Source organism: Petromyzon marinus (assembly GCF_048934315.1).
Source record: "Petromyzon marinus isolate PM22_M1 ecotype Great Lakes invasive population chromosome 73 unlocalized genomic scaffold, UKy_Petmar_22M1.pri1.0 chr73_unloc.3, whole genome shotgun sequence".
NCBI lineage: Eukaryota > Metazoa > Chordata > Hyperoartia > Petromyzontiformes > Petromyzontidae > Petromyzon > Petromyzon marinus.
The window spans coordinates 304,591-327,084 of NW_027422609.1; the positions used below are offsets into that span (position 1 = coordinate 304,591).

A 22,494-nucleotide genomic window follows, 5' to 3' on the forward strand; every position below is an offset into this window, starting at 1 on the left:
GTATATTAACGTTGTTGGTGGTGGTTGTTGTTGTATATTAACCGTGGTTGTTGTATATTAACGTTGTTGTTGGTGGTTGTTGTTGTATATTAACGTGGTTGTTGTTGTTGTTGTTGATGGTGGTTGTTGTTGTTTTGTTGTTGTGGTAGGCGGCTGAGTTGGCCGAGTTCACGGCGAGGATTTCCCTGCTGGAGGATGCCAAACGCAAGAAGGAGGACGAAGCAGACGAGTGGCAGCAGAAGGTGAGGGGACCGATCCAACTCAACCCCCCCCCCATCAGCCCCGTGCAGCAATGGTTTGCCCCGCAGGCCACGGTTACCCATGAGGAGCTGGACCCTACCAAGTGGCACCTGAGGGGTAGATCCATCAACCCCCCCCCCCCACATAGTGACAATGGTTTGCCCCGCAGGCCACGGTTACCCAGGAGAGCCTGGACTCTACCAAGTGGCACCTGAGGGGTAGAGCCATCAACCCCCCCCCCCACATAGTGACAATGGTTTGCCCCGCAGGCCACGGTTACCCAGGAGAAGCTGGACCCTACCAAGTGGCACCTGAGGGGTAGATCCATCAACCCCCCCCCCCCACAAATTGTGACAATGGTTTGCCCTGCAGGCCACGGTTACCCAGGAGAACCTGGACTCTACCAAGTGGCACCTGAGGGGTAGATCCATCAACCCCCCCCCCCCCAAATTGTGACAATGATTTGCCCCGTAGGCCACGGTTACCCAGGAGAGCCTGGACCCTACCAAGTGGCACCTGAGGGGTAGATCCATCAACCGCCCCCCCCCCACATAGTGACAATGGTTTGCCCCACAGGCCACGGTTGCCCATGAGAAGCTGGACTCTACCAAGTAACACCTGAGGGGTAGATCTGTGACCCCCCCCCCCCCCCAAATTGTGACAATGGTTTGCCCCGCAGGCCACGGTTACCCATGAGAACCTGGACTCTACCAAGTAACACCTGAGGGGTAGATCCATGACCTCCACCCCCCCCCCACAAATTGTGACAATGGTTTGCCCCGCAGGCCACGGTTACCCATGAGAACCTGGACTCTACCAAGTGGCACCTGAGGGGTAGATCCATCAACCACCCCCACATAGTGACAATGGTTTCTCCCCCCCGGCCGGCAGGCGATGGTGGCCCAGGAGAGCCTGGACTCTACCAAGTAGCACCTGAGGGGTAGGGGTAGACCCCCCCACATAGTGACAATGGTTTCTCCCCCCCCCACATAGTGACAATGGTTTCTCCCCACAGGCGATGGTGGCCCAGGAGAGCCTGGACCGTACCAAGTATAACACCTGAGGGGTAGGGGTAGACCCCCCCACATAGTGACAATGGTTTCTCCCCCCTGCAGGCGATGGTGGCCCAGGAGAACCTGGACCCTACCAAGTAACACCTGAGGGGTAGACCCATCAACCCTCCCCCCCCACATAGTGACAATGGTTTCTCCCCCCCGGCCCCTGCAGGCGATGGTGGCCCAGGAGAGCCTGGACCGCACCAAGTAGCACCTGAGGGGTAGACCCATCAACCCCCCCCCCCACATAGTGACAATGGTTTCTCCCGGCAGGCGATGGTGGCCCAGGAGAGCCTGGACCCTACCAAGTATAACACCTGAGGGGTAGACCCATCAACCCCCCCACATAGTGACAATGGTTTCTCCCCTCACGTCAGGCGATGGTGGCCCAGGAGAGCCTGGACCCTACCAAGTAACACCATCAACCCCCCCCCCCACACATAGTGACAATGGTTTCTCCCGGCCCCGTCAGGCGATGGTGGCCCAGGAGAGCCTGGACCCTACCAAGTATAACACCTGAGGGGTAGATCCATCAACCCTCCCCACCCCCCCCCATACTGACAATGGTTTCTCCCTGCCGGCAGGCGATGGTGGCCCAGGAGAGCCTGGACTCTACCAAGTAGCACCATCAACCCCCCCCCCCACATAGTGACAATGGTTTCTCCCCCCCCCACATAGTGACAATGGTTTCTCCCGGCAGGCGATGGTGGCCCAGGAGAGCCTGGACTCTACCAAGTAACACCTGAGGGGTAGACCCATCAACCCCCCCCACCCACATAGTGACAATGGTTTCTCCCCGGCCCCTCACGTCAGGCGATGGTGGCCCAGGAGAGCCTGGACTCTACCAAGTATAACACCTGAGGGGTAGATCCATCAACCCTCCCCACCCCCCCCATACTGACAATGGTTTCTCCCGGCAGGCGATGGTGGCCCAGGAGAGCCTGGACCCTACCAAGTATAACACCTGAGGGGTAGACCCATCAACCACCCCCACATAGTGACAATGGTTTCTCCTCCCCGGCCCCTCACGTCAGGCGATGGTGGCCCAGGAGAGCCTGGACCGCACCAAGGAGGAGCTGAAGGTGGTGACCACCCCCCCCACATAGTGACAATGGTTTCTCCCGTCACGTCAGGCGATGGTGGCCCAGGAGAGCCTGGACCCTACCAAGTATAACACCTGAGGGGTAGAGACTCCCCACCCACATAGTGACAATGGTTTCTCCCCTCACGTCAGGCGATGGTGGCCCAGGAGAGCCTGGACCGCACCAAGGAGGAGCTGAAGGTGGTGACCACCCCCCACCCACATAGTGACAATGGTTTCTCCCTGCAGGCGATGGTGGCCCAGGAGAGCCTGGACCGCACCAAGGAGGAGCTGAAGGTGGTGACCACCCCCCCCACATAGTGACAATGGTTTCTCCCTGCAGGCGATGGTGGCCCAGGAGAGCCTGGACTCTACCAAGTAGCACCTGAGGGGTAGATCCATGACCCCCCTGTGATAAATCACCCCCCCCACATAGTGACAATGGTTTCTCACGTCAGGCGATGGTGGCCCAGGAGAGCCTGGACCGCACCAAGGAGGAGCTGAAGGTGGTGACCACCCCCCACCCACATAGTGACAATGGTTTCTCCCGGCCCCTGCAGGCGATGGTGGCCCAGGAGAGCCTGGACTCTACCAAGTAGCACCTGAGGGGTAGATCTGTGACCCCCCCACCCACATAGTGACAATGGTTTCTCCCGTCAGGCGATGGTGGCCCAGGAGAGCCTGGACTCTACCAAGTAACACCTGAGGGGTAGACCCATCAACCACCCCCCCATACTGACAATGGTTTCTCCCGGCAGGCGATGGTGGCCCAGGAGAGCCTGGACCCTACCAAGTATAACACCTGAGGGGTAGATCCATCAACCCCCCCACATAGTGACAATGGTTTCTCCCGGCCCCTGCAGGCGATGGTGGCCCAGGAGAGCCTGGACCGCACCAAGGAGGAGCTGAAGGTGGTGACCACCCCACCCACATAGTGACAATGGTTTCTCCCGGCCCCTGCAGGCGATGGTGGCCCAGGAGAGCCTGGACTCTACCAAGTATAACACCTGAGGGGTAGATCCATCAACCCCCCCACATAGTGACAATGGTTTCTCCCGGCCCCTGCAGGCGATGGTGGCCCAGGAGAGCCTGGACCGCACCAAGGAGGAGCTGAAGGTGGTGACCACCCCACCCACATAGTGACAATGGTTTCTCCCGGCCCCTGCAGGCGATGGTGGCCCAGGAGAGCCTGGACTCTACCAAGTATAACACCTGAGGGGTAGACCCATCAACCACCCCCCCATACTGACAATGGTTTCTCCCTGCTGCAGGCGATGGTGGCCCAGGAGAGCCTGGACCGCACCAAGGAGGAGCTGAAGGTGGTGACCACCCCCCACCCACATAGTGACAATGGTTTCTCCCGTCAGGCGATGGTGGCCCAGGAGAGCCTGGACCGCACCAAGGAGGAGCTGAAGGTGGTGACCACCCCCCCCCCACATAGTGACAATGGTTTCTCCCGGCAGGCGATGGTGGCCCAGGAGAGCCTGGACCCTACCAAGTAACACCATCAACCACCCCCCCCCCCCCACAGAGTGACAATGGTTTCTCCCCGGCCCCTCACGTCAGGCGATGGTGGCCCAGGAGAGCCTGGACTCTACCAAGTAACACCATCAACCCTCCCCACCCACATAGTGACAATGGTTTCTCCCCGGCCCCTCACGTCAGGCGATGGTGGCCCAGGAGAGCCTGGACCGCACCAAGGAGGAGCTGAAGGTGGTCACCTCGTCGCCAGCGGCCGGGGCGCTGCCCCACACGGAGGCCCCGGGTGAGCACGAGGAGGGGGACGACCTCGGGGGCCACGAGGCGAGCGCCGAGCTGAGCAGCGAGGGGGTGAGCGTCAGCCAGCACCGCTCGGAGGAGGAGCGCCTCACCGAGGCACAGAAGAACGAGCGCGTGCAGAAGCAGCTTCAGGTGAGCGTGGGTGGTGAGGGTGGTGAGGGTGGTGAGCGTGGTGGGTGAGGGGGTTAACGCATTGCTCGGTCACTCGCTCGCCCATTCAGCGGCTATGCCGCTCGGTCACTAACCCAGCCACCCACTCGCTCGCCCACTCAGTCACCCACTCAGTCACCAACCCACTCGCTCACCCACTCACTCACCCACTCACTCACCAACCCACTCGCTCACTCACTCAGTCACTCACCAACCCACTCGCTCACCCACTCACCCACTCGCTCATTCACTCACCCACTCACTCAGTCACTAACCCATCCACTCACCCACTCACCCACCCACTCACTCGCCCACCCACTCGCTCACCCACTCGCTCACCCACCCGCCCGCTCACCCACTCGCTCACCCACTCGCTCACCCACTCGCTCACCCGCCGAGCTGAGCAGCGAGGGGGTGAGCGTCAGCCAGCACCGCTCGGAGGAGGAGCGCCTCACCGAGGCACAGAAGAACGAGCGCGTGCAGAAGCAGCTTCAGGTGAGCGTGGGTGGTGAGGGTGGTGAGGGTGGTGAGCGTGGTGGGTGAGGGGGTTAACGCATTGCTCGGTCACTCGCTCGCCCATTCAGCGGCTATGCCGCTCGGTCACTAACCCAGCCACCCACTCGCTCGCCCACTCAGTCACCCACTCAGTCACCAACCCACTCGCTCACCCACTCACTCACCCACTCACTCACCAACCCACTCGCTCACTCACTCAGTCACTCACCAACCCACTCGCTCACCCACTCACCCACTCGCTCATTCACTCACCCACTCACTCAGTCACTAACCCATCCACTCACCCACTCACCCACCCACTCACTCGCCCACCCACTCGCTCACCCACTCGCTCACCCACCCGCCCGCTCACCCACTCGCTCACCCACTCGCTCACCCACTCGCTCACCCGCCGAGCTGAGCAGCGAGGGGGTGAGCGTCAGCCAGCACCGCTCGGAGGAGGAGCGCCTCACCGAGGCACAGAAGAACGAGCGCGTGCAGAAGCAGCTTCAGGTGAGCGTGGGTGGTGAGGGTGGTGAGCGTGGTGAGGGTGGTGAGGGGTTAACGCATTGGTCGGTCACTCGCTCGCCCATTCAGCGGCTATGCCGCTCGGTCACTAACCCAGCCACCCACTCGCTAGCCCACTCAGTCACCAACCCGCTCACTCGCTCACCCACTCACTCACTCAGTCACCAACCCACTCACCCACCCACTCGCCCACTCACCCACCCACTCACTCACCCACTCACCCACCCACTCACCCACCCACTCGCCCACTCACCCACCCACTCACCCACCCACTCACCCACCCACTCACCCACCCACTCACCCACCCACTCACTCACCCACCCACTCAACCCACCCACCCACCCACCCACCCACCCACTCACTCACCCACCCACCCACTCACCCGCCCACTCACCCACCCACTCGCCCACTCACCCACCCACCCACCCACTCACTCACCCACTCTCCCACTCGCTCACCCACCGAGCTGAGCAGCGAGGGGGTGAGCGTGAGCCAGCGCCTCACCGAGGCACAGAAGAACGAGCACGTGCAGTAGCAGCTGCAGGTGAGCGTGGGGTGGTGAGCGTGGGTGTGGTGAGCGTGGGGGTGGTGAGCGTGGGTGTGGTGAGCGTGGGGGTGGTGAGCGCTGGGTGAGCGTGGGGGTGGTTAACGCATTGGTCGGTCACTCACTCACCCATTCAGTGACAATCCCACTCGGTCACTAACCCAGCCACCCACTCACTAACTCACCCGCTCACTCGCCCACTCATTCACTCACCCACTCACCCATCCACTCAGTCACCAACCCACTCGCTCACTCACTCACCCACCCACTCACTCAATCACTAACCCAGCCACCCACTCACTAACTCACCCGCTCACTCGCCCACTCATTCACTCACCCACTCACTCACTCACCCACTCACTCACCCATTCAGTGACTATCCCACTCGGTCACTAACCCAGCCACCCACTCACTAACCCACTCGCCCCCACTCACTCACCCACCCACTCACTCAATCACTAACCCATCCACTCACTCACCCACTCACTCACTCAGTCACTAACCCATCCACTCACTCACCCACTCACTCACCCATTCAGTGACTATCCCACTCGGTCACTAACCCAGCCACCCACTCACTAACCCACCCGCTCACCCACTCACTCAGTCACTAACCCACTCGCCCACTCACTCACCTCCTCACCCACTCGCTCACCCACTCGCTCACCCACTCGCTCACCCACTCGCTCACCCGCTCGCTCACCCGCTCACGCACCCACTCACCCACACGCTCACTCACCCACTCACCCACCCGCTCACTCACTCACCCACTCACTCACTTACCCACTCACCCACTCACTCACCCGCTCACTCGCCCACTCATTCACTCACCCACTCACACATCCACTCAGTCTCCAACCCACTCACCCACTCACTCGCCCACTCACTCGTCCACTCACCCACTCACCCACCCACTCACCCACCCGCCCACTCACCCACCCACTCACCCACTCACCCACCCACTCACCCACCCACTCACCCACCCACTCGCTCACTCTCCCACCGACTCACTCACTCACCCACCCACTCACTCACCCACCCACTCGCTCACTCACTCACTCACCCACCCACTCACTCACCCACCCACTCACCCACCCACCCACCAACTCAAATAACTAACTCGCTCGGTCGCTAACCCACCCCACTCCACCCCACGCTCACCCACTGCATGTACTCGCCCCCCCCCCTCCCCCAAAACTCACCCGCCCACTCCCTCACCTCCCCCCCCACACACCACCCCCCCACACACCCCCCCCCCCCCACCAACCCACAGGCATTGACGTCGGAGTTGGCTCATGCCCGCGACGACTCTAAGAAGACCAGCAATGACGTGCTGCACGCCGAGAACGTGAAGGCCGGCCGGGACAAATACAAGACCCTGAAGCAGATCCGCCAGGGCAACACGAAGCAGCGCATCGACGAGTTCGAGGCCATGTAGCCGCCGCTGTAGCCGCTGCTGTAGCCGCTGTAGCCGTTGTCACGGTAACCACGCAGCTCACAGCCACCACCACCACCACCCTCATCGCTCAGTCGCCGCTCAGTCGCCGCTCAGTCGCCGCTCGCTCGCTCGCTCGCTCGCTCGCCACTCGCTCACCACTCGCCACTCACCACACTCACTCACACTCACCACTCGCTCAGTCGCCGCTCGCTCGCTCGCCACTCGCTCGCCACACTCACTCACCACTCGCCACTCGCTCACCACACTCGCTCACTCACCACTCGCTCACCACTCGCTCACCACACTCGCTCGCCACTCGCTCGCCACGCTCGCTCACTCACCACTCGCTCGCCACTCGCTCGCTCGCCATTCACTCACCACTCACCACACTCACTCACCACTCGCTCACTCGCTCGCTCACACTCACTCACCACTCGCCACTCACCACACTCACTCACACTCACCACTCGCTCAGTCGCCGCTCGCTCGTTCACCACTCGCTCGCCACGCTCGCTCACCACTCACTCACCACTCACTCACGCTCACACTCACTCACACTCGCTCGCCACTCACTCACCACACTCGCTCACACTCGCTCACCACTCACTCGCCACTCGCTCACCACTCGCTCACCACTCACTCACCACTCACTCACGCTCACACTCACTCACACTCGCTCGCCACTCGCTCACCACTCGCTCACCACTCGCTCACCACTCGCTCACCACTCACTCACCACTCACTCACACTCACTCACACTCGCTCGCCACCACCACCACCACCTCCTCATCGCTCGCCGCTCAGTCGCCGCTCAGTCGCCACTCACCACTCACCACACTCGCTCGCCACTCGCTCGCCACTCGCTCACCACACTCGCTCACTCGCCACTCGCTCGCCACACTCGCCCACTCACCACTCGCTCACCACTCACCACTCGCTCACCACTCACCACTCGCTCGCCACTCACCACACTCACTCACCACTCGCTCGCCGCTCAGTCGCCACTCGCTCACTCACCACTCGCTCGCCACACTCGCTCGCTCGCCATTCACTCACCACTCACCACACTCACTCACCACTCGCTCGCCACCCACTCACACTCACCACTCACCACACTCACTCACCACTCGCTCGCCACCCACTCACACTCACCACTCACCACACTCGCTCACACTCACTCACACTCACTCACGCTCACACTCACTCACACTCACTCACTCACGCTCACACTCACTCACGCTCACACTCACTCACGCTCACACTCACTCACGCTCACACTCACTCACGCTCACACTCACTCACGCTCACACTCACGCTCACACTCACTCACGCTCACACTCACTCACGCTCACCACTCACTCACGCTCACACTCACTCACACTCACCACTCACCCTCACACTCACTCACCACTCGCTCGCCACTCGCTCACCACTCACGCTCACACTCACTCACACTCGCTCACCACTCACTCACGCTCACACTCACTCACCACTCGCTCACCACTCGCTCACCACTCACCACACTCACACTCACTCACCACTCACTCACCACTCGCTCACCACTCGCTCACCACACTCACACTCACTCACCACTCACTCACACTCGCTCGCCACCACCACCACCACCTCCTCATCACTCACCGCTCAGTCGCCGCTCAGTCGCTGCTCAGTCGCCACTCACCACTCACCACACTCACTCACCACTCACCACTCGCTCACTCACCACTCACCACTCGCTCACTCACCACTCGCTCGCCACCCACTCACACTCACCACTCACCACACTCGCTCACACTCACTCACCACTCGCTCACCACTCGCTCACACTCGCTCACACTCACTCACACTCACCCTCACCCCCCTCACTCACACTCACCCCCCTCACACTCACTCACCACTCACCACACTCACTCACCACTCACCACACTCACTCACCACTCACACTCAACCCCCTCACACTCACCCTCACCCCCCTCACACTCACTCACCCTCACACACCACACACCACCTCACACACTCACTCACCCTCACACTCACTCACCACTCACCACACTCACCACACTCACTCACCCTCACCCCCCTCACCACTCCTCACACTCACCCCCCTCACACTCACTCACCCCTCACCCCCCTCACCCTCACCCCCCTCACCTCCCTCACCCTGGTCGCGATAGCCTCACCACACTCACCACACTCACCACACTCACCACACTCACCACACTCACCACTCACCACACTCACCACACTCACCACTCACCACACTCACCACACTCACCACTCACCACACTCACCACACTCACCACTCACCACACTCACCACACTCACCACACTCACTCACCCTCACCACTCCTCACACTCACCCCCCTCACACTCACTCACCCCTCACCCCCCTCACCCTCACCCCCCTCACCTCCCTCACCCCTGGTCGCGATAGCCTCACCACACTCACCACACTCACCACTCACCACACTCACCACACTCACCACTCACCACACTCACCACACTCACACCACTCACCACTCACCACACTCACCACACTCACCACACTCACACCACTCACACCACTCACCACACTCACCACACTCACACCACTCACCACACTCACCACACTCACCGTACTGAACCGCACTGAACCACACTCACCACACTCACCACACTCACACCACTCACCACACTCACCACACTCACCACACTCACCACTCACCACACTCACCACACTCACACCACTCACCACACTCACCGTACTGAACCGCACTGAACCGCACTGAACCACACTCACCACACTCACCACACTCACCACACTCACACCACTCACCACACTCACCACACTCACCACACTCACCACACTCACACCACTCACACCACTCACCACACTCACCACACTCACCATACTGAACCGCACTGAACCGCACTCACCACACTCACACCACTCACCACACTCACCACACTCACCACACTCACCACACTCACCACACTCACACCACTCACCACACTCACCACACTCACCACACTCACCGTACTGAACCGCACTGAACCGCACTGAACCACACTGAACCACACTGAACCACACTCACCACACTCACCACACTCACACCACTCACCACACTCACCACACTCACACCACTCACCACACTCACCACACTCACACCACTCACCACACTCACCACACTCACCACACTCACCGTACTGAACCGCACTGAACCACACTCACCACACTCACCACACTCACACCACTCACCACACTCACCACACTCACCACACTCACACCACTCACCACACTCACCGTACTGAACCGCACTGAACCGCACTGAACCACACTGAACCACACTCACCACACACACCACACTCACACCACTCACACCACTCACCACACTCACCACACTCACCACACTCACACCACTCACACCACTCACCACACTCACCACACTCACCGCACTGAACCGCACTGAACCGCACTGAACCACACTGAACCACACTCACCACACTCACCACACTCACACCACACTCACCACACTCACACCACACTCACCACACTCACCACACTCACCACACTCACCACACTCACCACACTCACCGCACTGAACCGCACTGAACCACACTGAACCACACTCACCACACTCACCACACTCACACCACTCACCACACTCACCACACTCACCACTCACCACACTCACCACACTCACCACACTCACACCACTCACCACACTCACCACACTCACCACACTCACACCACTCACCACACTCACCACACTCACCACACTCACCGTACTAAACCGCACTGAACCGCACTGAACCACACTCACCACACTCACCACACTCACACCACTCACCACACTCACCACACTCACCGTACTGAACCGCACTGAACCGCACTGAACCACACTGAACCACACTCACCACACTCACCACACTCACACCACTCACCACACTCACCACACTCACCACACTGAACCGCACTCACACCACTCACCACACTCACCACACTGAACCGCACTCACCACACTCACCGCACTCACCACTCACCACACTCAAACCACTCACCACACTCAAACCACTCACCACACTCACCACACTCACTCTTGATGCAAATTATTGAAACTTAACCTGTGTTTGTCTGTCTCTCCCTGTCTCTGTCTCCCTCCCCGTGTCTCTCTCTCTCCCCGTGTCTCTCTCCCCGTGTCTCTCTCCCCGTGTCTCTCTCCCCGTGTCTCTCTCCCCATGTCTCTCTCCCCGTGTCTTCTCCCCGTGTCTCTCTCTCCCCGTGTCTCTCGCCCCGTGTCTCTCTCCCCGTGTCTCTCTCTCCCCGTGTCTCTCTCTCTCCCCGTGTCTCTCTCTCCCCGTGTCTCTCTCTCCCCGTGTCTCTCTCTCTCCCCGTGTCTCTCTCTCCCCGTGTCTCTCTCTCTCTCTCCCCGTGTCTCTCTCTCTCTCTCCCCGTCTCTCTCTCCCCGTGTCTCTCTCTCCCCGTGTCTCTCTCTCTCCCCGTGTCTCTCTCTCTCCCCGTGTCTCTCTCTCTCCCCGTGTCTCTCTCTCCCCGTGTCTCTCTCTCTCCCCGTGTCTCTCTCTCCCCGTGTCTCTCTCTCCCCGTGTCTCTCCCCCCCCCCCCGTGTCTCTCCCCCCCCCCCCGTGTCTCTCCCCCCCCCCCCCCGTGTCTCTCTCTCTCTCTCCCCGTGTCTCTCTCCCCACGTGTCTTGTCTGTCTCTCCCCGTGTCTCTCTCTCTCGCCCCGTGTGTCTCTCCCCGTGTCTCTCTCTCTCTCCCCGTGTCTCTCTCTCTCCCCGTGTGTCTCTCCCCGTGTGTCTCTTGGTGCAGACAAATCATGATTCTGCAGCCTCCCCCCCCCTCCTCCTCCTCCTCCTCCATCGCCGCCATCACCATCATCACCACCAACATCACCACCAACATCACCACTATCACAATCATCACCATCACCGCCACCATCACCACCACCATCGCCACCCCCATCGCCCTCCCCGTCACAAGGGTGCGAGTGAGTGACCCCCCCCCCCGGCTAATCCACTCCCTCACTCTCCCTCTGGTGGCTACGGGGAGGGGGGCCTTTTGGCCAAGTCTCCAGACACTCGCAAGCCCCGTAGCCTCGCAGGGACAGCTGCGTGAGTCCGTGTGTGTGTGTGTCTCTCTGTGTCAGCGTCTCCCGTGTCCGAGTGATGTCTCCCGTGTCTCTCTCTCTGTGCGGGGTGAGTCTGCGTTTGTCTCTCTGTTGTGAGTGAGTCTGTGTCTGAGCGGGTGCTGTCTGTGTGAATCTCTTGAGTGATGCATCTCTCTCTCTCTCTCCGTGCGAGGTGAGTCTGTGTTTGTCTCTCTGTTGTGAGTGAGTCTGTGTCTGAGCGGGTGCTGTCTGTGTGAATCTCTTGAGTGATGCATCTCTCTCTCTCTGTATCTGTGCGAGTCTGTGCGTGGTGAGTCTGTGTTTGTCTCTCTGTTGTGAGTGAGTCTGTGTCTGAGCGGGTGCTGTCTGTGTGAATCTCTTGAGTGATGCGTCGCTCTCTCTCATCTGTGCGAGGTGAGTCTGTGTTTGTCTCTCTGTTGTGAGTGAGTCTGTGTCTGAGCGGGTGCTGTCTGTGTGAGTCTCTTGAGTGATGCATCTCTCTCTCTGTGCGAGTCTGTGCGTGGTGAGTCTGCGTTTGTCTCTCTGTTGTGAGTGAGTCTGTGTCTGAGCGGGTGCTGTCTGTGTGAATCTCTTGAGTGATGCGTCTCTCTCGTTCTCTATCTGTGCGAGTCTGTGCGTGGTGAGTCTGTGTGTCTGAGCGACTGATTGGCTGAGTGGGGGGCCGACTGAGTGAGCGACTGGCTGTGATTGGTTGAGTGAGTCGGTGGCTGTGATTGGTTGAGCGAGTGGCTGAGTGAGTCAGTGGCTGGGTGAGTCAGTGGCTGGGTGACTCAGTGGCTGAGTGAGTCAGTGGCTGGGTGAGTCAGTGGCTGGGTGAGCCAGTGGCTGAGTCAGTGGCTGAGTGAGTCAGTGGCTGGGTGAGTCAGTAGCTGAGTGAGTCAGTGGCTGAGTGAGTCAGTGGCTGAGTGAGTCAGTGGCTGAGTGAGTCAGTGGCTGAGTGAGTCAGTGGCTGAGTGAGTCAGTGGCTGTGTGAGTCAGTGGCTGAGTGAGTCAGTGGCTGGGTGAGTCAGTGGCTGAGTGAGTCAGTGGCTCAGATTGGTTGATTGATTGCTTGAGCGAGTGGCTGAGTGAGTCGGTGGCTGGGTGAGTCAGTGGCTGGGTGAGTCAGTGGCTGGGTGAGCGAGTGGCTGAGTGAGCGAGTCAGTGGCTGGGTGAGTGAGTCAGTGGCTGAGTGAATCAGTGGCTCAGATTGGTTGATCGATTGCTTGAGCGAGTGGCTGACTGATTGGCTTGAGTAGCTGACTGATTGCTTGAGTGATGGAGTGGTCTCGTGATTGCCCGAGTGATTGTAGGGGAGAGTGCTTCTGATTGGCTGAGCGGGGACGCCAGCATCATCATCATCATCATATTTCTGCCTTGAACCCGTAAAGTGCCAGCAGTTATCCTTGAGTTTTTATTTAGAGGGGGGCAGGAGGTGGTGGGGGGAGGGAAGGGGGAGGGGGGAGGGCCCCCCCTCCCACCCCGCTCCACCACCCACTCCACCCCCTCCTACCCCACCCCCCTCAGCTACTAATTAATATTAAAATTACCTTAATATTAAGCGATTCAAAATATGTTCCTACTTGTTAATATTAATACGCATTGATCCACTCCCTCCCCTCCCCTCCTTGATTTGAGTAAACGCTGCCGGGGGAGAGAGAGAGAGAGACAGACAGAGAGAGAGAGTGTTGTGGGGGGTGGTGGTGGTGGGTGGGGGTAGTGGGGAGAGGAGTAGTGGGGAGAGGAGTAGTGGGGGGGTTGGTCGCTGGCTGAGCTGTGGTCAGGACAAAGCTAAAAGCTGATCCCGTATGGCGCTCCGGTCGACCTGGAGGTCAAAGCGAAACCAGAGTTTTCACGCTGGTGAGTTGCTCTGCAAAATCGACTGGAGTCAGGCTCGCAACCAGGCCCCAGGGGGCGCTCGAGACGGGGGTGGATCGCGGCTCTTGATTTTATTTTTTTGATTTTTGATTTTTTGATTTTTGAAGCGATTGGTCTTTTTTTTTTTGAGTTTTGACGGCGGCGAGATTCTTGAACAAATTTTTGGAAGATGTCGGACATTGGTTGAAACCAAAGTTGTCTCGTAAGTCTGATCCCTCCGCAACTGGTTTACGAGCAACATTGGTTGGTTGGTGGGTGGTGGTGGTGTGGGTGGTGGTGGTGGTGGTGGGGTGGGTGGTGGAGTGACGTCACGCCAAAGCCGCGTCGTGATTGGATGGTTTGAATGTGTGTGGGTTTTTTTTTGTCGACGGTTAAAGAGTTTCACCATCACCTTTTGCGCGAAACCATCGCCACTCCGGGGGGGGAGGGGGGGTTGGTGTGGTGGGGTGATACCAAGTGGGCGAAACCAACTCCGCTCTTGAGGGGGGAGTGAGACCAGTGGGCGAAACCAACTCCACTCTTGAGAGGAGGGGGGGTGACGCCAGTGGGTGAAACCAACTCCACTCTTGAGTGGGGTGAGTCCAGTGGGCGAAACCAACTCCACTCTTGAGAGGAGGGGGAGTGAGACTAGTGGGCGAAACCAACTCCACTCTTGAGAGGAGGGGGTGGTGACGCCAGTGGGCGAAACCAACTCCACTCTTGAGAGGAGGGGGGGAGTGACGCCAGTGGGCGAAACCAACTCCACTCTTGAGAGGAGGGGGGAGGTGATAACTGGGCGAAACCAACTCCACTCTTGAGAGGAGGGGGGGGTGACGCCAGTGGGCGAAACCAACTCCGCTCTTGAGAGGAGGGGGGGTGACGCCAGTGGGCGAAACCATCTCCACGCCTTTGTAGAGGGGGGGGGGTGTTTTATGCAATGCACCATTGTAAATGTGTAAGAGGTTGTGAGTGAGTGATGTGGTATTAGTCGAGTTGGAATAGAATCTAAAGTTGATGTTCTTTAAAGGGCTAGCGAGAGAATCTAGTGATGCCCATTAAGATGAGGGGCAGGGGGGGTCATGTGTCGTTACCAAGTGAGCCAGCCAATCAGAACGCACGGTTTTACCCCGCCAACGCCGAACCCCCCTCCCCCCTCAACTCGACTTGGTTTCTCCCATTGCGAAGTGTGAGTGGGGGTCTCCCGTGCTGCAGCGGCGGCTGCGTTACCATGGAACCAACCAATCAGAACGCAGGGATTTCTGCCTCGCAAACCTCCCCCCCCCTTCATAACTCCGACTTGGTTTCTCCCGTGCGGTGGCGGCTGCGTTACCATGGAATCAACCAATCAGGACGCAGGGATTTCTGCCTCACAAACCTCCCCCCCCTCATAACTCCGACTTGGTTTCTCCCGTGCAGCGCGCCACTGCGTTACCATGGAACCAACCAATCAGGATGCAGGGATTTCTGCCTTGCAAACCCTCACCCCCCCTTCATAACTCCGACTTGGTTTCTCCCGGGCGCGGTGGCTGCGTTACCATGGAACCAACCAATCAGGACGCAGGGATCCCTCCCCTCTTCCCCCAATCACCACCTTCACCTCCCTCGCGTATAAATTGAGGCTTTAGAGAGAAGAGAATTTCGTGATTTATAATTCAAATTTTTAATTGGGTGTGGCTGAGAGGGATTATTTTTGTTGTTCACACCACCCACTCCCCCATCTTGCCGGTAGTATTATTACTGTTGTTTGTTTGTTAATGTTTATTTGTTTATCGTGTAACCGCCAATAGCGCCGGTTTTTATTTGTCGGGGGTTTGGTTTTTCGATTTCTGCTTCTGAAATGTCGTCGGATTTCCTCCTCCCTCCCCCTGCTGCTCCTCCTCCTGTCGTCTTTCACATGGTGGTGGTGGTGGTGATGGTGGTGGTGATGATGAGAGAGTTGTGATCCTAATCGAGATGATTTAGGGGGTGGAGAGAGACGGAGAGAGGTGACTGCAGTAGTTTTGAAATCGTCACAAAGATGTCGAATCTGTGGGCGAACCTCGCCGATCGTTGGGCTCGCTCGCTCACTCACTCAGTCACTCACCCACTCAGTCACTCACCCCCCCACTCACTCACTCGCTCACCCGCTCGCTCACTCGCTCACCCACTCACCCACTCACTCACCCACTCACTCACCCACTCACCCACTCACTCGCCCACTCACCCACTCACTCGCCCACTCACTCACACACTCGCTCGCTCGCTCACTCGCTCACTCATTCACTCGCCCACCAACTCACTCGCCCACTCACTCACCCACTCACCCGCTCACTCGCTCGCTCACTCACTCACCCACTCACCCGCTCACTCGCTCGCTCACTCACTCACCCGCTCACTCACCCACTCGCTCACTCACTCGCCCACCAACTCACTCGACCGCTCACTCACTCACCCACTCACTCACCCACTCGCCCGCAACCACTCGCCCACTCGCTGTAATGGTGATGATGATGGTGGTGATGGTGATGATGATGGTGATGATTGTGGTAATGATCATGATGGTGGTGATCATGATGGTGGTGATGATAGTGATGGTGATGATGATAGTGGTGGTGATGGGGGCGCTGTGGGTAACCCATCAGCGCTGTGTCGACGACGCCGCTGTTGAGTTTTCGGCTTTTGTTTTGGCGCTCCGCTCGTGTTCAGTTTTTATATGTCACGTATGACGTGACACGCGACACGTGACATGCAACATGAAACACGTGACATGCACCATGAAACACGTGACATGCAACACGTGACACGCGACATGCAACATGAAACACGTGACATGCAACACGTGACATGCACCATGAAACACGTGACATGCAACACGTGACACGCGACATGCAACATGAAACACGTGACACGCAACACGTGACACGTGACATGCAACACGAAACACGTGACACGCAGCAGCAACACCACCACCACCGCCGTGGTGGTGGTGGCGGTGTCTGTGGTCGTCTTCTGATTTAGAATCTCCTCGTCCACTCTCTCCCTCCTCTGATGCTCCCTCCCCCCTTCACCCCCTCCCCTCCCCCCCTCTCCTCCCCCCTCCTCTTCACCCTCCCCCCCCTCCTCCCCTCTCTTCCCCCCCCCTCCCAAGTTTTTTTTATTTCTTGAGAAGTTTAAAAACAAAAAAATTACAAAAAAAAGTTTTGTGGGGCGTGACGTCACGGCGGGCGGAGTCGATTCGGGAATCGAGGCGCTGTCGGGATGCCTGAGCGTGTTAAGTCGATTTGGAATGGATGTCTGTTGTGGATCTATTTTGGGGTTCGTTTGCTCGGAGTCGATTCTGAACCCCCCCCCCACTGGTAATGGTCAACAGGAGTCAATTTGCTGACTCGACTGGATCGATTGTTCCGGTAATCGATTCTGGATTCGATTCTTAAACCTATATATTTGAATTCTGCCGAGAACCGATTCCGGCCAACGATTTAAATACGAAAAAATAATTCCAGAATCGATTCTGAGAAGGGGGGGGGGGGTTGTGGTTCGATTCGATACCGTTTGTCGAACAAGCGATTTCGCTCGATTCTTTGTGGGTCTTGTTAAGCGCGCACGCAACCATCGATTCCCGGATCGATTCCACTACTCCACCCACACGGGTTCGTAATGGCCAACTCGTCAGCAGTATTCACCCCCTCCCCACGTGACACCCCACGTGACCCCCCTCCCCACGTGACCCCCCCCGCGTAACCACGTGACCCCCCGCACCCGACCGACCCCCCCCCCTCGCTGTAGGATTTTTTTGTTTGAACCAAAATATTCACTAATAAAAGGATCGCTCATCCCACTGTGGTGTGAGTGGTGGGGGTCTCTGTGTGTGGGGGGTGGGGGTCTCTGTGTGTGGTGTGGGTTGGTGTGTGGGGTGTGTGGGTTGGTGTGTGTGGTGTCTGTGTGGGGTGTCTCTGTGTGGTGTGTGTGTGGGTTGGTGTGTGTGGTGTCTGTGTGGGGTGTCTCTGTGTGGTGTGTGTGTGGGTTGGTGTGTGTGGTGTCTGTGTGGGGTGTCTCTGTGGTGTCTGTGGGGTGTCTCTGTGTGGTGTGTGTGTGGGTTGGTGTGTGTGGTGTCTGTGTGGGGTGTCTCTGTGTGGTGTGTGTGTGGGTTGGTGTGTGGTGTCTGTGGGGTGTCTCTGTGTGGTGTGTGTGTGGGTTGGTGTGTGTGGTGTCTGTGGGGTGTCTCTGTGTGGTGTGTGTGTGGGTTGGTGTGTGTGGTGTCTGTGGGGTGTCTCTGTGTGGTGTGTGTGTGGGTTGGTGTGTGGTGTCTGTGGGGTGTCTCTGTGTGGTGTGTGTGTGGGTTGGTGTGTGTGGTGTCTGTGTGGGGTGTCTCTGTGTGGTGTGTGTGTGGGTTGGTGTGTGTGGTGTCTGTGGGGTGTCTCTGTGTGGTGTGTGTGTGGGTTGGTGTGTGTGGTGTCTGTGGGGTGTCTCTGTGTGGTGTGTGTGTGGGTTGGTGTGTGGTGTCTGTGGGGTGTCTCTGTGTGGTGTGTGTGTGGGTTGGTGTGTGTGGTGTCTGTGTGGGGTGTCTCTGTGTGGTGTGTGTGTGGGTTGGTGTGTGTGGTGTCTGTGGGGTGTCTCTGTGTGTGGTGCGTGTGGGTTGGTGTGTGTGGTGTCTGTGTGGGGTGTCTCTGTGTGGTGTGTGTGTGGGTTGGTGTGTGTGGTGTCTGTGGGGTGTCTCTGTGTGGTGTGTGTGTGGGTTGGTGTGTGTGGTGTCTGTGTGGGGTGTCTCTGTGTGGTGTGTGTGTGGGTTGGTGTGTGTGGTGTCTGTGTGGGGTGTCTCTGTGTGGTGTGTGTGTGGGTTGGTGTGTGTGGAGTCTGTGTGGGGTGTCTCTGTGTGGTGTGTGTGTGGGTTGGTGTGTGTGGAGTCTGTGTGGGGTGTCTCTGTGTGGTGTGTGTGTGGGTTGGTGTGTGTGGTGTCTGTGGGGTGTCTCTGTGTGGTGTGTGTGTGGGTTGGTGTGTGTGGTGTCTGTGGGGTGTCTCTGTGTGGTGTGTGTGTGGGTTGGTGTGTGGTGTCTGTGGGGTGTCTCTGTGTGGTGTGTGTGTGGGTTGGTGTGTGTGGTGTCTGTGTGGGGTGTCTCTGTGTGGTGTGTGTGTGGGTTGGTGTGTGTGGTGTCTGTGGGGTGTCTCTGTGTGTGGTGCGTGTGGGTTGGTGTGTGTGGTGTCTGTGTGGGGTGTCTCTGTGTGGTGTGTGTGTGGGTTGGTGTGTGTGGTGTCTGTGGGGTGTCTCTGTGTGGTGTGTGTGGGTTGGTGTGTGTGGTGTCTGTGTGGTGTGTGTGTGGGTTGGTGTGTGTGGTGTCTGTGTGGGGTGTCTCTGTGTGGTGTGTGTGTGGTGTCTGTGGGGTGTCTCTGTGTGGTGTGTGTGTGGGTTGGTGTGTGTGGTGTCTGTGTGGGGTGTCTCTGTGTGGTGTGTGTGTGGGTTGGTGTGTGTGGTGTCTGTGTGGGGTGTCTCTGTGTGGTGTGTGTGTGGGTTGGTGTGTGTGGTGTCTGTGTGGGGTGTCTCTGTGTGGTGTGTGTGTGGGTTGGTGTGTGGGGTGTCTCTGTGTGGTGTGTGTGTGGGTTGGTGTGTGTGGTGTCTGTGTGGGGTGTCTCTGTGTGGTGTGTGTGTGGGTTGGTGTGTGTGGTGTCTGTGTGGGGTGTCTCTGTGTGGTGTGTGTGTGGGTTGGTGTGTGTGGAGTCTGTGTGGGGTGTCTCTGTGTGGTGTGTGTGTGGGTTGGTGTGTGTGGAGTCTGTGTGGGGTGTCTCTGTGTGGTGTGTGTGTGGAGTCTGTGTGGGGTGTCTCTGTGTGGTGTGTGTGTGGGTTGGTGTGTGTGGTGTCTGTGGGGTGTCTCTGTGTGGTGTGTGTGTGGGTTGGTGTGTGTGGTGTCTGTGGGGTGTCTCTGTGTGGTGTGTGTGTGGGTTGGTGTGTGTGGTGTCTGTGTGGGGTGTCTCTGTGTGGTGTGTGTGTGGGTTGGTGTGTGTGGTGTCTGTGGGGTGTCTCTGTGTGGTGTGTGTGTGGGTTGGTGTGTGTGGTGTCTGTGTGGGGTGTCTCTGTGTGGTGTGTGTGTGGGTTGGTGTGTGTGGTGTCTGTGTGAGGTGTCTCTGTGTGGTGTGTGTGGGTTGGTGTGTGTGGTGTCTGTGTGGGGTGTCTCTGTGTGGTGTGTGTGTGGGTTGGTGTGTGTGGTGTCTGTGGGGTGTCTCTGTGTGGTGTGTGTGTGGGTTGGTGTGTGTGGTGTCTGTGTGGGGTGTCTCTGTGTGGTGTGTGTGTGGGTTGGTGTGTGTGGTGTCTGTGGGGTGTCTCTGTGTGGTGTGTGTGTGGGTTGGTGTGTGTGGTGTGTGTGTGTGGGTTGGTGTGTGTGGTGTCTGTGTGGGGTGTCTCTGTGTGGTGTGTGTGTGGGTTGGTGTGTGTGGTGTCTGTGTGAGGTGTCTCTGTGTTGTGTGTGTGGGTTGGTGTGTGTGGTGTCTGTGTGGGGTGTCTCTGTGTGGTGTGTGTGTGGGTTGGTGTGTGTGGTGTCTGTGGGGTGTCTCTGTGTGGTGTGTGTGTGGGTTGGTGTGTGTGGTGTCTGTGTGGGGTGTCTCTGTGTGGTGTGTGTGTGGGTTGGTGTGTGTGGTGTCTGTGGGGTGTCTCTGTGTGGTGTGTGTGTGGGTTGGTGTGTGTGGTGTCTGTGTGGGGTGTCTCTGTGTGGTGTGTGTGTGGGTTGGTGTGTGTGGTGTCTGTGGGGTGTCTCTGTGTGGTGTGTGTGTGGGTTGGTGTGTGTGGTGTCTGTGGGGTGTCTCTGTGTGGTGTGTGTGTGGGTTGGTGTGTGTGGTGTCTGTGGGGTGTCTCTGTGTGGTGTGTGTGTGGGTTGGTGTGTGTGGTGTCTGTGGGGTGTCTTTGTGTGGTGTGTGTGTGGTGTCTGTGGGGTGTTTCTGTGTGGTGTGTGTGGGTTGGTGTGTGTGGTGTCTCTGTGTGGTGTGTGTGTGGGTTGGTGTGTGTGGTGTCTGTGGGGTGTTTCTGTGTGGTGTGTGTGGGTTGGTGTGTGTGGTGTCTGTGTGGGGTGTGTGTGTGGTGCGTGTGTGGTGGTACCGCCTGGATCTCTGTGGCATTCGGGAGGTCCGGTGGACCGGCTCTGGCTCCTGCCACCATGAGGGGTGGACAGTCCTCTACTCGGGGCAGCAGACTGCCAAACAACAGGGTGTGGCTCTTCTTCTGAACACAAGAATGAAGGGGGCGTGGGAGCGTGGCGGTGAGGTGTGGGAAGCTGTAAGCCCCAGGCTACTTTGGGCTCACCTTCCCATCAACCGGAGGCGAGGAGTGGTGGTCGTGGTTACTTATGCCCCCACCGAAGACGAACATCCGTGGAGGGATGCAGGCAAGGCCGATGAGTCAGATGCCTTCTATGACCTCCTGTCACAGGTGCTGGCTAAAGTGGCCCCTCGGGATAGTCTCACTCCGAATCAGTCGAGCGGCAATATCTTTTTATCGGTTGCGTAACGCTGTGTGGAAGCTACCTGGTCTGTCGCTCCGCACTAAGCTTCAGGTCTTCTCGGCCACGGTCATTCCCTCCCTTCTCTACGCTTGCGAAACGTGGACCCCCCTAATGGAACATCTTCACCGGTTAGAAACATTTAGGCTGGCCTGCCTACGATCCATCCTGGGTTTAACCTGCAGGCTGGATTGTGTGAGGTGCTCACAAATCTTTGAAAGATCTGGGCAAGGTCCCATCGGTGAGCTCCTCCGACGGGCAGGGCTGCGATGGCTGGGTCATGTAGCCCGCATGCCCAGCCACCGCATGCCGAAACAGCTTTTGTTTGGCCGGATTGAGGGGGCTAAGCGGGCGCGGCACGGGCTAGAGAAGAGATGGAGTGATGTGGTACAGGAGGACGTGGAGCTGAGTGGACTTGCCGATGACTGGTACCAGCGGTGTCAAGATCGGCCTCTGTGGAGGAGGCTCGTGAAGGACGCTGCTACTGGGCAGTTGGAGGCAGTCGCCCTCCAACAACAACGGAGGGCGGAGGAGCGACGCTCACAACAACGAGCGGAGCGCCGGGTGGCTAAAGCACAGCAGGTTGGCACAGTAGGGGGCACAGGTGGTGGTGCATCTACCAGTCATCCAGGGAAGCTGTAACAGCACTTGCCCCTACAGCCCTACACTACACTATACACTACACTATACACGACAGGTGGTGTACTAGTAAGGAATTGTCCACGTTCTGTTCAAGCGACAAACCCCGTCACTAATCCGGC

The 22,494-nt window shown here is 58.4% G+C and overlaps 1 protein-coding gene across 1 annotated transcript in view; it reads left to right on the top strand.

Annotated features, from left to right (window-relative positions):
* LOC142908132 (radixin-like) overlaps positions 1 to 18,090 on the top strand; it is a 33,960-nt gene extending 15,870 nt beyond the window's left edge. Inside the window, exons 3-6 of the mRNA XM_076058395.1 lie at positions 150 to 242; positions 4,042 to 4,287; positions 7,146 to 7,354; positions 12,119 to 18,090. Coding sequence (XP_075914510.1) covers positions 150 to 242; positions 4,042 to 4,287; positions 7,146 to 7,310 — 504 coding nt within the window. The 3' untranslated portion in view covers positions 7,311 to 7,354; positions 12,119 to 18,090. The remainder of the gene's footprint in view (positions 1 to 149; positions 243 to 4,041; positions 4,288 to 7,145; positions 7,355 to 12,118) is intronic.
* Positions 18,091 to 22,494: the final 4,404 nt, after the last annotated feature.